Source organism: Branchiostoma belcheri, unplaced genomic scaffold (assembly GCF_001625305.1).
Source record: "Branchiostoma belcheri isolate BF01 breed outbred unplaced genomic scaffold, Haploidv18h27 scaffold123, whole genome shotgun sequence".
Taxonomy (NCBI): Eukaryota; Metazoa; Chordata; class Leptocardii; order Amphioxiformes; family Branchiostomatidae; genus Branchiostoma; species Branchiostoma belcheri.
Window position 1 is genome coordinate 307,054 of NW_017802636.1, and position 15,524 is coordinate 322,577.

At 43.3% G+C, this 15,524-nt stretch overlaps 1 protein-coding gene and 1 long non-coding RNA gene across 2 annotated transcripts; both read right to left on the reverse strand.

Moving 5' to 3' along the window:
- Positions 1-2,050: 2,050 nt before the first annotated feature.
- On the reverse strand, positions 2,051-5,035 carry LOC109463187. Its single transcript, XM_019759897.1, has 3 exons — positions 4,584-5,035; positions 3,978-4,200; positions 2,051-3,659 (listed from the first exon to the last, which is right to left on the reverse strand). The coding sequence occupies exons 1-3, from the start codon at positions 5,033-5,035 to the stop codon at positions 3,222-3,224; spliced, it is 1,113 nt and encodes a 370-aa protein (XP_019615456.1). The 3' UTR covers positions 2,051-3,221.
- A 2,258-nt stretch (positions 5,036-7,293) lies between these two features.
- LOC109463190 lies at positions 7,294-12,821 on the reverse strand. Its single transcript, XR_002139808.1, has 3 exons — positions 12,477-12,821; positions 10,727-10,824; positions 7,294-9,348 (listed from the first exon to the last, which is right to left on the reverse strand). It is a non-coding gene; the product is annotated as an uncharacterized LOC109463190 (long non-coding RNA).
- Between the last annotated feature and the right edge of the window lie 2,703 nt (positions 12,822-15,524).

A 15,524-nucleotide genomic window follows, 5' to 3' on the forward strand; every position in this document is an offset into this window, starting at 1 on the left:
AGATTATATCTCTTTAACCGCTAAGTCGTACGTCTCGGCGTTGGATCTCTAATCTAGTTATGTGGCTGCCTCGTCCTTGAAGAAGCTGGAGCACCAGTCAAAACACGTGTCTCTAAATGAAGTCGTGCATGTTTTAGCACTTCCGATGATAGCAAAGTTACTACGACTTACAAGAAAAGTAGTTGCTGCTAGCCGATCTCGAATTGCAGCATAGACATATGAGGTACGTAAAGAAATGTGTCTGAAAACAATCCTTTTCCAATTTTCTTTCTTTGTGAAGAAAAGAAGAAGCACATGCACACGCATGCACACGCGCGTACCCCCCCTCCTTAAACCCACCCACCTGTACAAAACAATTTTCTCGATGTTTTCCTTCAAAACATACCCCGGCCCAGCTTATAGGTAACATAACATAACAACATTTACATGTACAGTCACTTCAGTTTTAAATGTCCCGTATGCATGTATAACGTGTGATCAAAACACGCTATTCTGTTTCAAGTTCAGTGTTTTAGCGAACAAAAGACTCCACAATACCTGGATGTGGGTCATGCGCACAGGACAACAGCAGGGCTCATGTTCTTCCGCCCGCTTTCATGTAACGTTACTGATAGGTTATTGACGTTCAACTTTAAGTCTGTTTACAACATCACTCTTCGCGGTTTCTATTCTTAGGATCCCGGGTCGTTAAGGAGGATAGAACAGAATGTGGCGCACCAAAGTACTGATGTTAGAGGAAGCCACAAAAGTGTTGAACCATGCCAAACCTTGAGAAGACTATGTAAGAGTAGAAGCGTCGTCTGGCGAGATAAGCTCGAACAGCAAGCCATTCGATCAAAGTGTGTGTTGAGTCGTGCGCTAACCTCGTCACGTGACTGCCATGCTTATTGTCTTACTCTGCAAATTTACAGACACGTAACCTCAGGTTAAACCTTAGAGAAACACCTCCTTGAAGAAGAAACACGATACTGCTCGGCCGCACGTAGACACCTCCCGCTACGACTATCCCAATGAGCTTAATTAAGACCAAAGTGCAACAGTTGTGTCAGGAATAAAAGTTTCTTTTATATTTGCCTCCTCGCTTACTCTTTGTCAGAGCGCAGGCGAATGTGGCTGAGACTAGTATGTATTTTTAATGGTACGATTTCTGCCCAAATCATTCTCGGAATTACACGTTAACTGATCCTACAGATGTATTAAAATAATTACGAGAAGGCAGTATTTGTGCAAATATTTGCAGCCCAAACCACAAGTTTGTCTCCGCAACGGTTGACCTTATTTGACTAAAGCAACAGGAAATGTCAAGTTTGTTTAAGGCATTGTTCAAGATTGATGATTATCTTGCATGAGATAAACTAGGAATCGAGACTTTCTTGTACAGTATTAACAGTTCTGTATTTCTTTGCTGTCTTCACAAGAAGAAAATAATCCCGATGGTGCCTAAAATCTTAATTGTCAAGGTCATCAGCGTTCGCCTGCAGGTGCAACGTCAGACGACCGAGAAAACTTGGTTTCTACGCAACGGGCATTGACCGTTCTGGGGCAACTACTCTTCAATGACTGCCAATCAGAATAGAAGTGCCATGATTTACCGTTTTTGAAACGCGAGTCACTGAGCTTTCTCGCGGTCTTTAGAAGTGGTTTGAATACGTTCCGGCATGTACCTTGAAAACGGAGAGAGAAAGAACCTTAAACGTGACACCGCGACCCTTTCACCAGGGCAAACAGAACATAATACCACCCGGCCTTCGGGAAACCAAACCTTACCTAAACCCCGCTCCTGCCCGCATTGTTACTTTGTATATCCAACCCTTGCAGTGCTCTATTCAAACTGAACTCAATGAACAACTCTTGCTGATTCATTCAGCCAGAACATACTATACAACTGGATAAAAGCACCTGTTTTCCCATCCATGGAAACATGCATCTAAAAGTAGTATTACACAGAACGTTACGAGAACACACTCTACACAAACGCCATGTTCAATGTGTCTTCGGAGATTTTCATAAGGTCCCAGCTGACATGGCGGCGTATCTACGTCCAGATCTGACTTCAACAACATACCCGTCTAGAAATAGAATATTTTTGTTTTGATTGGTAAGAAGTATTATTTACGAAACACTGCACCCATTTAATTGCCAGTGAAATATTGTTTATTTGCACACTAAGCACGGTTGATTGCAATTGTTGTGAAACTTCGAACAGTTGTTTTTAAAAGCAGCATAATTAAGGTAACACCAGAGGTGACACGACTGTTGACAACCGCAATTTGCTTCCATGCCGACACGATCATTTTCCAATTTGTCTCTTTGATAGCGACGTTTAAAAGCGAACTTTGAAACGAATGACCGTACTAGCTAGACCGATATGACCCATAACAGCATAAAGTTCTGAAGTTCCGCGAGACAGAATTCATACAAAAACGAAATGTACAAAATGAAAATGAATCCAAACAAATCATAAATAACGTAATCATAAAACGTTATCTGAGAAATGAAACCATGATCCAACATAACAAAACTGTCTTTCAACATAAAGCTTAATGTTGAATCAATGTGGAGTATTGACACAGCTCTAAAATAAGTAGACATTTAAGCACAAATGCAACGAAGATATCCCAATCCTGATCAGCAGCTGTACAAGAGCTTGTGGCGAAAACAAATGTGTCGCATTAATTTGGACCAATGGCAGGTATTATCAATGAGGGATTAACCTAATAACACCGCTTATCTCAAACAAATATTGTTAAGCAGAGTCCTGTAGCAGTAGTGTCGTAATGGGTACAACAGGACATACTCATTTGTAATCGAGCTTTATCTATCAAACCTTTCAATGACTTCCTCCGTCAATTAAGGTTGGCATTGTCAACTCGCTTAATGTTTTGTTCTACGCCTAACCACTGGTTGTAAATTATTGTCTCACAACGGTTGTTTTTGTCCCTTTCAACTGAATGAAAAAAGTAGCATGGACTCAAATGAGAACATTTGTGACACCCCCCGATACACAACATTTGGGACAGACCATGCCCAGTACTAGGGATTTGATGTGTTTGAAAATATTGTCTGTTCAGATTCTTAACATCTTTGTCGTCTGTACGGCCTTAAGTTAAGTTAACAACCCTTTTTGGTCTGTCACAGCGACCTTGTGATGAACAGTTTTACTCTAAGCTGTGCACACATTCAAGAGGTAGAGAGATCCCTTCATAATCTAGGATCAACCATCATACACTGATCTTCTCGGATGAAGTGGATGACAAACTTCTTCTGACTTTGGCGTCTATGTTCTGTTGCTCGTTAACGTCCTCAAGCCATTTCACAATTTGGTCTGTCTTCTTGTGGTCGCAGTAGTTGACATGCCCCGCGTAGGAGTCTATGGCACTGAAATGATCCACGGTTAGAGAAGAGGTCCTTAGCTTAGGTGTAGACGGAGCACCGAGTTTGTGAGTGTCTATGAAAGTACGGCACAGGGCCTCGGCTGGCGAAGCTACGATTTTAGCCTTTTCGTTGTTGTCCGCTGTGGGCGGCTTTGCTTCGACGTTGTTCTTCGTGGTAACCATGACCTTGAAGACCGGCGTGACTGTGGAGTTGTTCTCGGGACTGACTTCGCTCACGGCCCGCGAGGAACCGCTGCCTTTTCGCGTCGGCACTCTGAATGTCACCTGGAGATAAATGTGAATAATAATGATAATGTGAGATAACTATTCAGCTGTTGGCCACGAAAGGCAGTGGCAGCCCAATCTGATGCTGAAATCGTAATTTCGTTATATGGTACTTTAACGTTCACCGGTGTAAAACATAAACATAGAAACTAATAGGAATCTGGATATTTCGGACAGATACATTGTCACGGTCTTTCGTAACAGTCAAAATAAGTTTTACAGCCTATTGTCAGACAGGAATTGATATCAAAATGCTAGCTGATACCATGATGGAATTTCTGTACAATGAAATGCCTAACTATAGCTAAGAACATTCACCTCTTTTTCTCTGGGTAGAGTGATCTGGAAGTGCACCCTCTTCTCCGCAGACTTGTCCACGTTTGTCGTCACTGGTCTCTGGGCCTGACCTCCCGGCTTCAAGATGGTAGATTTTCTTCCGGAATCCGGCGTCAGAGCGTCCGACATCTTCTCCGGAAACATGATTTCTGCCGTGCTGGGCTTGATGGGAATCATCCTCCCGTGGTCCTCACTATAGGACCGTCTGTAAATCAATCGATATGTAATGTAGTTCCATTGCATTAGAACATTTCATCAGGTGGAGATTAATTATTAGAGTTCTTTCTCTGGAGAGCAACCTAGAGACCAATGCTTCCTAAGTGAAGCTGAAATATTACCCCAATCCTCTGTCAGGGATAAAATTAGAGCATATCATATGCCTCTGTTATGTGCAAGTTTAAAATATCACGTGAATCAAGTGACACAACAACATCTTCTACCAAAGCAATGTGTCGTTTTAGCATGAACTTCAGAAAACCTTCACCGAAAGGACACATTCGGATTCCACATATAAAGTAATGCAAACTAGATTTATGCGTCAATTTGTATCTCAGCGTACATAACGGAACATAACGGAGTCAGTGTTACCTTGGAGTGCTCTGTTCCTTAGTGGGCGGGGGCAGCATAGGTATGGAACGAGACCTTTGGTTCCTAGAAGGAGTTCTTAGTCTCTCATGAATGATGGGCAGTTTCTGACTGCTCTCTTCCCGAGTCCACAGGTTGGCCATGGCCGGCATGGGGAGGGTGGAGCTGCCCAGGAGGAGAGTTGAGGGGGAGAGCTGGTGAAGTGTAGAGGGAGCACGCCGGGGTAGAGACATGGTGGTCAGGCTTTGTTCTAAACCCTTCATGGTGGGACGGAAGGACGGCAGCCTGTCCCGTGGCCTGTCCTCGGAGCGGCTACGGCCGTGTTTGACGCTGTGGTGGGTGCGATTGCAGACCCCGCGGGCGATGAGGTCGACCACCGAGTCCCTGACAGACGAACGGACGTTCGGACGTTTCTGCACGGCCAGACCTGCGTCAGCGCCGGCGTGCAACACCATGAAGGACTGGTGCAGTTCTCTTATTAACTTTCAAGAAGTATGTTCCTCGCTCCTCCTGGGATAAATGTCTGCCGTGTTCAGAAGTGTCGACTTTTGTATCGGAAACTATTTAATAAACGTTACCGAGATGTAGTTAGTGCTGTCGTCATAGCAACGGAAGAAAGCATTCCCGTGTCACCAAGATAGGGAAAAATCTCGTAATTGTTTGACAGCACAAATGATGACAAGTACCCGTTGTGTGGTCCTTTGTGCCCTGTACTCCACTCTTGGTACCGCTTTGTGGACACGATAAGCTATGTAATAAAACTCGCTCAGGTGATCCAATTTACGCCTAAGTTGGTTTAAACCTCAAAATCCCGAGTCCGTTACAGTCAGCCAGGCAAAGTTTCCCTCCCGTCGCTGGGAGACGATATCCTTGTCGTGAATACGCTCGCCTGGAAGTCACTCAGGGTGTAAGACTTCCTACAGTACTCTTGCTGCACGAGCGGCAGCCTAAATGTAGTTCAAGGTCTGACACTAGTAAATGATCTTACCCCCATGGACCTTGACGTCAAGTCCTTTAGCTAGCTGCGTTGCCGATTTGGGTACTCAGGGACCAATTCGTCCTCGTCGTTTAAAGTTTGTAACCACCGGTCTTATTGAACTACGCCTCACAACACGTGAATAGACGCTGCCTCTCTGACGTACGTGCGTGTAAGTCCTTAATCCGACAAGGCTGATAGTGCAGGTGTGCTGTTGTAGTGAGATCCCGATATCATTCCATATACCAGACCAGTTTCCTTATGATCCGCATTTATCCCCTGCGCCAACGTCAGTCGTCCATTTCACATGCACACTCACCGGCTAACGTGAAGGTCTAGTGTACAGGGCTGACCTTTGCGTCTCCGTTTGATGCCGTAACAACCACCTGTTCATGTGATATCCACAGCTGTTCTACAGAAACACGTTTTCTCCCGCTAAATGCCTCTCTCCGATCCTTCCATTGCTCCGCGGCAGATAGCGCTCTGTGGACTGCGTCGTGGTTAGAAACAACACGTCGTATCCAGGTAGCAGCGGTAAGGATGGTTTTCCGTTGGCGGCCGCCCACTCCACCGGCACCATAAACTACCCTGAAACACACACCCGTCACTCAAGCCGTGCTTTACACAGCAAATCAACCGGACGACAACCCGAGAACACGGTTTCTAACCAGCCTTGCTTTATAGCTGGACAAAGGAGCTCTTGTAACTATGGCGACTCTCGGCGCGGCGGGCCCAGGTTAGCTGCCCGGTTATTACTTAAACAATGTGGCCCACAAAACTATTGGCTGAGGTTCGCTGTGCTAAGCGCTGATTTATATGGTGACAAATGACCCAAGCCGTCACCACGATTGGGTTAAAAAAGCTTGAGCTGGATCTGACGTAACCTGACGGATCTATCTTTCATTCGTGCTCACAGTTCAGCTTTTATAGAAGGTTCGTGCTCACGGGACAGCTTTCATAAAAGTGCCGCCGTAACACAGTAAAGAAAGCTTAATGACATTTGGCGATGGATATCAACATGAAGTGGTGGGATGATAAGCCATTCGGGACACGTAGAGGAGCTGGTTGTAAGGTTCTCAAAGGATTACGGCTTTTGTATTGAGCTAATACAATGTTTGATCTGTTGAGTAAAGGGAAAGAAACACATTATCACGTCAGGTATAAATAGCCTGTCAGTAAACCAAGGTCTTTTAACGACAATCCTTACATCCATATTCGTGTGGGAAATGTGCCAGTCTACGTGGTCTGTGCTCGTCGCTGGGGACCTAAAAACGCCACAAAAGACGTTGAAGTCTGGAGTGGCTTGTAATGTTATAATTTTCACTTCATGTTCCGAAAGGAAAGACTGTCCGTTCCAGAATTTCTGTAGTACGGAGCAAGGACATTGGAATGTCCTTGGTACGAAGTGTGCATTCTCCCTCAGTAGCCAGTACAACGCTGGTAGTCCGGCCATAAACAGACGGCCTGTGTAACATGTTTACATTGGGTGTTTATTCGATTACAGGTTTCAAGTGTCGTTCTTTGTCCCGGGCTATTATGCGTCCTGTGAAAGTATGTGTGGAATATTGCTTTCATTCTAAGGTCGAAGGTGGGGGAGGGAAGGTAGGACGTAATACAGTGAATAACTCATTCTACGAAATACAAGTACATGATCAAAAAATTCACGCGATGTATGGACATTATTGAGGCATTTACACACGTGGATATACTATAATAGTCAGTTTTATTGCCAGATTATTCCCTTGAGCGGGAAAAGTTCATATGCGTGCAATAATCACTATGATCGCTAGATGCCGCATCTAACTACTACTAGTATTACTTCACGGTCATCTAAATTCGGTTCTGTATCACAAAGATACAGTACACATCATTTTCAGTTGTCACACTATCTACTTAGTAATAAAAACAAGTACAATGTAGATACAAGCATAATTCGTACGGCATCAAACTAGATATAACTAATATAATGACCTAATATAATGACTTAATATAATGACTTATACAACTATACAACGTTTTGGACGGAGTTTGACAAGGGCTCAAACAATCTATCTTATTTCTAGACTTTAATTGTCTATCCTAAGAATACATATGATAACACAAAAAGTGGCCGCGCCATTGTTTAACTATACATACCTACGTATATATATATATATATACAGTTCCATGTATATGTAATATCTTGAAGTTACATTTTTACATGTTGTAATTGATAAGCGACTCGTTTTTATACACTGGTTAGGCAGCGTATTTCAGCGTTCAACATTAGTCGCATTTAACTAACACTAGACGTTTGACATCTTAAAGGATTTGCAAACATTTTTGCACGTACAATTAACACCCTTCACCTAGGTACCTGACGATGTCTCCTGGTGCACTAACTCATTCTGATGTATGCTGTCATGTGTTAAAACGACTGTCTGAGAGGTGTGCTCAACCGAGAGCCTCCTTGACCCCCACGGGTATCAATGGATACTTGACATAGCGAGTCCATAACCGTTGTAAACCAATCCTGATCTGCAGACAGACTCGAGCTTAGCAAAACAACAGGCGTCTGCCGGCTGCAGGTGACGGATTAAAACTTAAACCTTGAGTAAACTTGTGAGGACATTTTTCCAATAAAAAGCTGTATAGTACGATGATAAACTTAATTCCACTACAAAGGGTAGGCAATGATCACATTTTCAACGACCACTGACACTGTTGCCTTAACGTTCGGATGCGATTTGTCATTAGTTATTCTGATGAAGGCGACAGTGTTCCTTATATACCCTTTGAGTTGAAGTTTAGCATCTCACTATGTCACCATGTCTGCTACCAACACAAATGACCTTCCATGAAAAACACCTGTAGGCTTGTAGAATTGCTGACTAATATCCTGTGCCGAGTAGTCACGGATAAATATGATGAGTCTATCACCGCTAGTGTCTCTTTGTTGCTACAGTAGTACTGGTTATCATGCACAAAAATACGTTTAAGTATCGAAGCTACAGCTCTGTGTGTACAAACGTCTCTGTATGGTCCGTATAAGGTGAAGGGCGCTATTCAAGTGTGGACAGCGTTTATCCGATAATCCCCAGACAAATGCCCTGGAAATGGGGGAGATTTTCTGACATTGAGACCGTGTTGTCGGACACGTACCACGGCATTCTTGTGTCTGTGCAGGAGCACGGCGAGGTGTGAAAGGTATTGAAGTAGAAGTTGGCGATTATTCATCTAAGATTATATCTTCCTGGCCATCAATTCCTGTCAATTGCCTCTGCTCGGTATGCTACAGCACACATTACTGTACACAACAACAAATGCTAATCTTACAGGCTAGTAACCTTTTTTCTAGACCAAAATGGTTTTGACTGATCTAAACCGTGCTGGCTTTAGTCAGGCAGCCAGGAGCGTGTTTAGTTCCCAGCCATTTAATTACACAAATATGGGTGTTGCAATTCACTGTTTTCCTCCTACCATGAAAGTCCGTTCTAACTTAAAACGACGGATAGTAGCGTTCAGATTGTAGAGTGTATGGTACCTTGTTCACACCAGGTAGGAGTGTGCTGACTGCTAATTAGCCATCAGTATCAAATCTTTATGTTCTGTGCACATATATACTGAAGCAGAAGACCAGCGTCAAAGTACACTATATCATAGTCCACGTACAATGTAGATGCAGTATCTACAGCCATGTACACTGTTGAAATACTATGTAGCTGATAGATATAATTCTTCACCGTCGCCACAGTCAGTACACCGGGACTTTTTTTTCCATCTTCACGTCGATCGTTAAGGTTGGAGGCGGATCTAGAAGAGGAAAGGAAACAAAAGAAATTTGAGTTTGCCTGGATGGTGGATTGGTGTGTTTGTGTCTATGGTTGCTTGTGTCCGGGAAGGGTTACCGCAGATTGACATTAAGGTTAAGTTGGAAGTCTGGAAGGACGTAAGTCTACCTGCACACAGTTTAATACTTGGGGTTTATCCACTCAGGGGGTGTCACAACAAACTCTTAGCATGCAGGGTTCCTCATTGGCCCGTTGAAACTACGCCAGACCATCTCTGATTGTGTCAATAAGTTCACAAAAACTCAATTCCCAATACTTCCCTGAGGTTTGAAAACTGACTTCTTGTGCGTTCTGTTCAGACACTTTTTTCTAAGTTGACGCCGCGGGTAATTATGTTATCATGGCGAAATTACAGAATTTAGATCGATTGACGGGTGGTCAGCGGATTAAGCCGGATATCCGCAGGCCAAACTGGATACCTGATCCGTGTGGCCTACTTGTTACTGTATCTACGGGGAATTAGACAAAAAGTGAAACCAGTACATGATAAGCACAAACGGTTTATTGTGGTAGCTTTTTTTGTGACAAAGTTAAAAGGATGTACAGGCACTGGCATTTAAGTTTCTAAAACTCCCTATCCATCATATCTAGTTGCACACATCTTCCACGTTATGCACGTTTCCATGAGATCTTATCGCGAGTGGTGGGAACGTAACAGGTGTTTGCCCTCTGCCATTAACGTAACGCACATTGTAGTATATCATTTTTGTAGCAAATGTTCGGAACATCGCCTTGGAGACCGCCAAATGGATTGATTGTTCGGCACATCTTGCTGCTGGGCCGTAGGCTACATAACTATAGTAACGGAGACAAATGTTGTAAATATTTTGTCAGAGTACGTCATCAAGTAAAACGCTCAGCATGAAGACGTCACGATGCATTATCTTCTGTTGTAACTTCTTTGCATGTATTTTCGGCCTTCTTATGTGATTTATTTCCAATCACATAGTTTATTAAACCGTGTCGAACTGTCATGACCAGGCCGTATATCCACTCCGCCACCCGCGGCCGTGTATGACAGTTAGGTCTTGAATGAGTGTAGGTGAGTATACGCACGTGCAATCATCACTGTCTGAGTGAAGAAAGTAGCAGTTTCATCAAAACAAAACGATCTCGACGCCTTATATCCGATCATCAGAACATACACTTGTTAGTGCCCGATCATATGTACGTAGTGCGACGATCGGAAACACTGGGCATTCTTCAGAAGTCGTGCAGATGTCCAGCAAAATTTATCTGTTTTGTTACGGTAAAGGCTGCCTAGCTTGTCTGTGGTTTGTTCTGTCGATGCCTGTCTGGCATGCATGAAAGTCATGCAATGACTTGCAGCGGAGGCTTACCATTTCCTGTGCGTGGGATCCCGAAACGTTGTCCTCAGGGGCTGGGGTGGAGTGTACTAGTACATCCTGGAATATTCACTACTGTCCCTCTGACAAACCTGCAGTGGACACATACACACCATTAACCAGCTGTTAGACAAAGTATTATACAAAACCTTCACATCCACAGCCAACTTTGCTCAAATACCTAACTCTAGATCTCCAAGCAGAGGTTTGGGTTTTTGGGTTATTTTTGGCGTGTTTTTAGACTTTTTAATGAGAGTTTCTTATTTGCACTGGAATTTTTTTCACCGTTGGGTTTGGTGAAAGAAAAATTCCAGTGCAAAAGGAGACCCTGATAAAAATAACCCAAAATCCAAACCTCTGCTTGGAGAGTACAAATACCCGCCTCCCAGCCACGGTTAGTTAGTAGCCTCGCACCCCCCGCTTTGTGTTGGGAAGAAATCGCTATCGCTGTTTACATCGTGAGGTAGGATGTGGGAAATTTACTGATAATATCTTTTCGCTTATTTTTCCCATGTAGTTCTACAGCTGTTACGATGAAGACATTCCCATGCTCTTTGATCTCACGACGCAAAATGACATGTTTAAGGCCGTCGTCATGACGACGCACGAAGTAAACACATCTCATCATAAAACGTATGAGTGAATTTCTCTGGCTCCCACGTTGTGTTTAGGATATTCAAATATCCGCGATCGTTTTGAAAGAACCCGCAAAACCTAGACACGTGTATCTCTTTTTTGTTCGCAATTTTTCCAGAGCAAGTCCACCCACCCACCTACGCACGTTGTTCAGGTGGTCGTCTTGTCATTTATACCACTGACAGATACATCAGTACAGACAGATGTTATCAGATAATTGGAAAAATTTGACGGTTTCAATATGGAATTCCTACAGAGCCATGATCGGGCATGTGAAGTCAAGAAGACAGACGATCACAGACACGGAAGATATCAAGCAAGGTCGAGCTGATAAACGTCATGTGTGGTAAAGATCATGTAGTCCACTAGACTAAGTTACGTGTGACATTTGTCTCATGGGAGGAAGTATAGAATTTGGGACCATTTCATTTTTTTCATTAAAGGCGACGGTGATTGATCATTGTGAAAAGTGCTGCCATGCCTACTGAATGTCCGTTTGGATGACAGGACAAGTGACCTGGACAGAGGCATGCATGTAAGGAAACTATAAGAAGATTGACATGTCTTATTTTGAGACATTACAATTGTCGGGACAAACAGCAGATAGCGGATCGATGGTATTCTAGGAGATAGCTGTAGCAATTTCTTAACTTTCAGACAAAAACAAGGAGAGGACAACACATTTGCCATCTTCCCTGTCAGAAATTAAAGTTCACGGCTATGCTGGAGAATGGTTTAGGCGCTTGGGTTACTTTCTAAATCACTAGTAGTACTCTCTTGTGGTGCCACACGCAAACGTCACGTAGAGGTGCAACGTTACACTTTCCCAGACACTTCACGCTTGTCAGTCGTGTGTCGTCTGAACTTATATGTCACCGACTTACTGAATTGTAACTTCTCCTGCTCGGTATACCTTTGCCGAATGGAGAGCTGTTCTCAACATTTCGTAGATACACAAGTACGAGGCGTTTTTCTTCAGGCTTGCAGCGGCGAGGCAGTGAACAAAAATACCACAGAATGCTGTGCAGGTCATAAAATAACTTATACCTCTTACTCTCTGAAGAAGGAAAACTAAGAAATGAATTATCTGAAGATTTAAATAGCTTACCAAGAGATGAAAGTGGAGATAGCCGTGGGACGTTCCAGTGTGCAGTTTCCTCCGACCACCTGTTAGAACACCTGTACGTCAAGCGGCGCGGGGCGCCCTCTATCTTCCGAGAACTCTTTCTCGCAGTACCAACTCAAAACTAAAGAAAACAAGAGGCGATAAAGTAGAGATGAAGCCCCCACTCCAAGGATGTGGAGTTGAAGAGGACCGTACGTTCTTGTACATGTAGACCCGCGGTGGTCCAGGCGGTCCGCCCGCGCCGGGGAGGCGGGAACAGGTGTGCGCGGTCGTCCCGCGTCACAAACCCGTCCGTCTCCACCTCCCGCAAGTCGTTATCTGATGTCCAAATTGTCACAGGGGGCACGTAGATAAAGCTCTGCTTCAGTAGATAACACGCGTCAAACAGGGAGCGGGTAGCCTCCTCACAGAGGCGCGGCAGGGCCCTAGGGCATCTCCGAACCGACCAAGCATGGCAGATTCGGAGTTCGAGGTATCAGCTTTCATACAGGTTGTCGACCGCCGATGACTCGTGGTTTTACAACTTTTACGTGCTAAACATTTTTAACAACAAAAAGAGACACTTATAACCAATCAACCTAAAGTTCCCATTATAGTTAGTGATGCCGTATACAGGAAGGTGGGAAAGAGAGGCCCCAAGCTTGTGCATGCTTCATTAAACTTAATTGAATGGCATCATGGCACCCAGAAATCACAGGGATCATATTCGTATGATTGTATGCTTCCAGAAATACTAGTAATTGTAACTTCCAGTCTGCTAGCTGGCCTGTTATGTCTAAGAATTGTTACATATCGATACAGATATATTTCTAGATGTTCCGCTACTAATAAAATCCTGATAGGTACTTTGTTTCTAGTCTGGGTGTCATCCTAGTTGTGGCTCCTATACTTGCAAAAATCGTTCGGGACCGAGTATGGGAGCCCAAGTATACAAGAGGATGACACCCAGGCTACACAATTTCATGAACAGACTTTAATTTGTTTTAGTTGCTATCAGTTTCCTGTTTGTTCCTCAATCCCGCCATTTGGAGTGTTTTCGTTGGCACGAAAGAAGATATGTCAACTGTCAGCGTTGTTATACGGTTGACCCGTGTGATGTACACATCGCAAGCATTCCTCCCAGACCCACGCGAAGGATTCCACCCAACTACATAAATATAAAAGACTGGCCTTAATTTCACCTGATTAGTCACATGACCATGCGTTTTGAACTGCGGATTCAACTTCTCCCGGGGCGGGAAAGTTCAACTAGCGAATCGAGTGTCTGGATCATAGATTTAGTGTCTACTAGACTTCAATAGTCAGAAATTGGCCAAAAACTAAGTATACAGAATAATAAATATACCAGAGGAGTTAGCCGACATATTCTGCAACCCTGGTCTGGCAAAGACTATCTGGTGGGACCAAACGTGTCGCGTGCACATTCAATTTTACTCCTTTGTTGCGTTTAGTACCTAGAAGTGAGACGTTAATCCTTTTTACGACTTTTTGTAAGGTTGAACCGTCAGCTGATCGGACACAGTTAACTCCTGCCTTGATAAATAGGTCCATAAAGGTACCCTGCCATTGTTTAACACATCTCTGCCAGGAGGAGGGATTAAGGATGATTCCTGTGGAGAGACTCTTCACATCAAAGTTTGCCGGTTCCATTGTAACGTAATTACCGTACAGATGAAAGAGTCTCCTTCCATTTCTCATCCTCCCTTGTCAGACGTTGCACAAAAGTACACACCTGGCCCACATTTGTCACTGCCGAAGAATCATGAACAAGAGAAAACAACAAGTTGCCGACTACTCTTTACTTTTTATTGCTTGAACTCTCTCTCTCTATATATATTGCAGTTAATGTTCTTTGTAGTATTCCTCCCTCAATACAATCTTGAACCACTGCCACACACGCACGCAGCCTCATAAATGTAAACCCTCTTGCTGACGAACTTTTTCCATTTCTTCTTTCCGTCTGTATGGATGAATTCGTGTGATCCCCTTTGGCAGGGGGATTAACCCAACGCTCTCCATTCCTAATACGCTAAATCCATCAACAATCTTTCTATTGTCTCAGTGAATATAGCACTGAACATACCACTCGTGGACACATATATTATCATGCCCGTACTTCAATCGTGTGAAAAGATGTTGGAACTTGATCTTGTCGTGCATGACATATTCTGTCCAGCAGAGACAAATACAATGCTACAAATGACCTGAAATAGAAAGAAATGCAAACAGTAAAATCAAAGAATAGGTGAGGCATATTCTTTGATTTTTCTCTAGTAGATAAAAGACAAAAGGGTACATTTGGTTCACCCTTCCAAACATCCAATTGTCTTTTATCGTTGTATAAATTTTACATACTCAAGAATGTTGATAGTTCTGACCGAACAAATACCAGTAGAAAAACATTCACATTATATATGCTTAATAAACATGCACTATATATGCTTATAAAGCATTGGATTCATGAATCTATGCCAGAAACCTTGATTGTCGCATAGTACTCGTAATAATTCTTTGAATAAGATAAGACTAATCACAACCACTTAGAGGAGATCTCCTTTACTTTAGTGCCGCCGAAGGATTAATCCTGTTTTTTTAACCACATCAGTTGCTGCAGCTTGAGCAGACAGTTAACTTTTTTTTCTGTTACAATAACAGGGAGTCAAGGACTAATAAAGATCGGGGTCTGGCTAGCGCTTCTGCTGGACCAAATGACCTCGCAGACTGGACACAAATTCACGATGTACCAGATTCAAGATCTGTACCAGGACGGTAGCTAAATAGGAAAAGTGAAATTGCAGAAAAAAAAATTGACAACAAGCAAAAGGGAGAACGGGGTAGTGTAAGATCAACAGAGATTCACTATTCATTCAGTGCAAACGGGATATCTTTTTCTCGTTCCAAATCAGATATGCAATGTAAAGGGCTGATTGTTGTATCACCAGAGGAAGAATCTAGATTGTCACATAATTATCGGTTAAACAAGAAAAGACAACAAAGAGAAGTAAAGGGACGCCAATATTTCACCATGCG

Excerpts from the sequence above, each read along its gene's own strand:
- LOC109463187 (XM_019759897.1), bottom strand. The coding sequence starts at position 5,035 with ATGGTGTTGCACGCCGGCGCTGACGCAGGTCTGGCCGTGCAGAAACGT. Across the intron at positions 4,201-4,583 it reads AAGGAACAGAGCACTCCAAG|ACGGTCCTATAGTGAGGACC; the intron begins GTAACACTGACT and ends ATTGATTTACAG. Across the intron at positions 3,660-3,977 it reads CTCTACCCAGAGAAAAAGAG|GTGACATTCAGAGTGCCGAC; the intron begins GTGAATGTTCTT and ends ATTTATCTCCAG.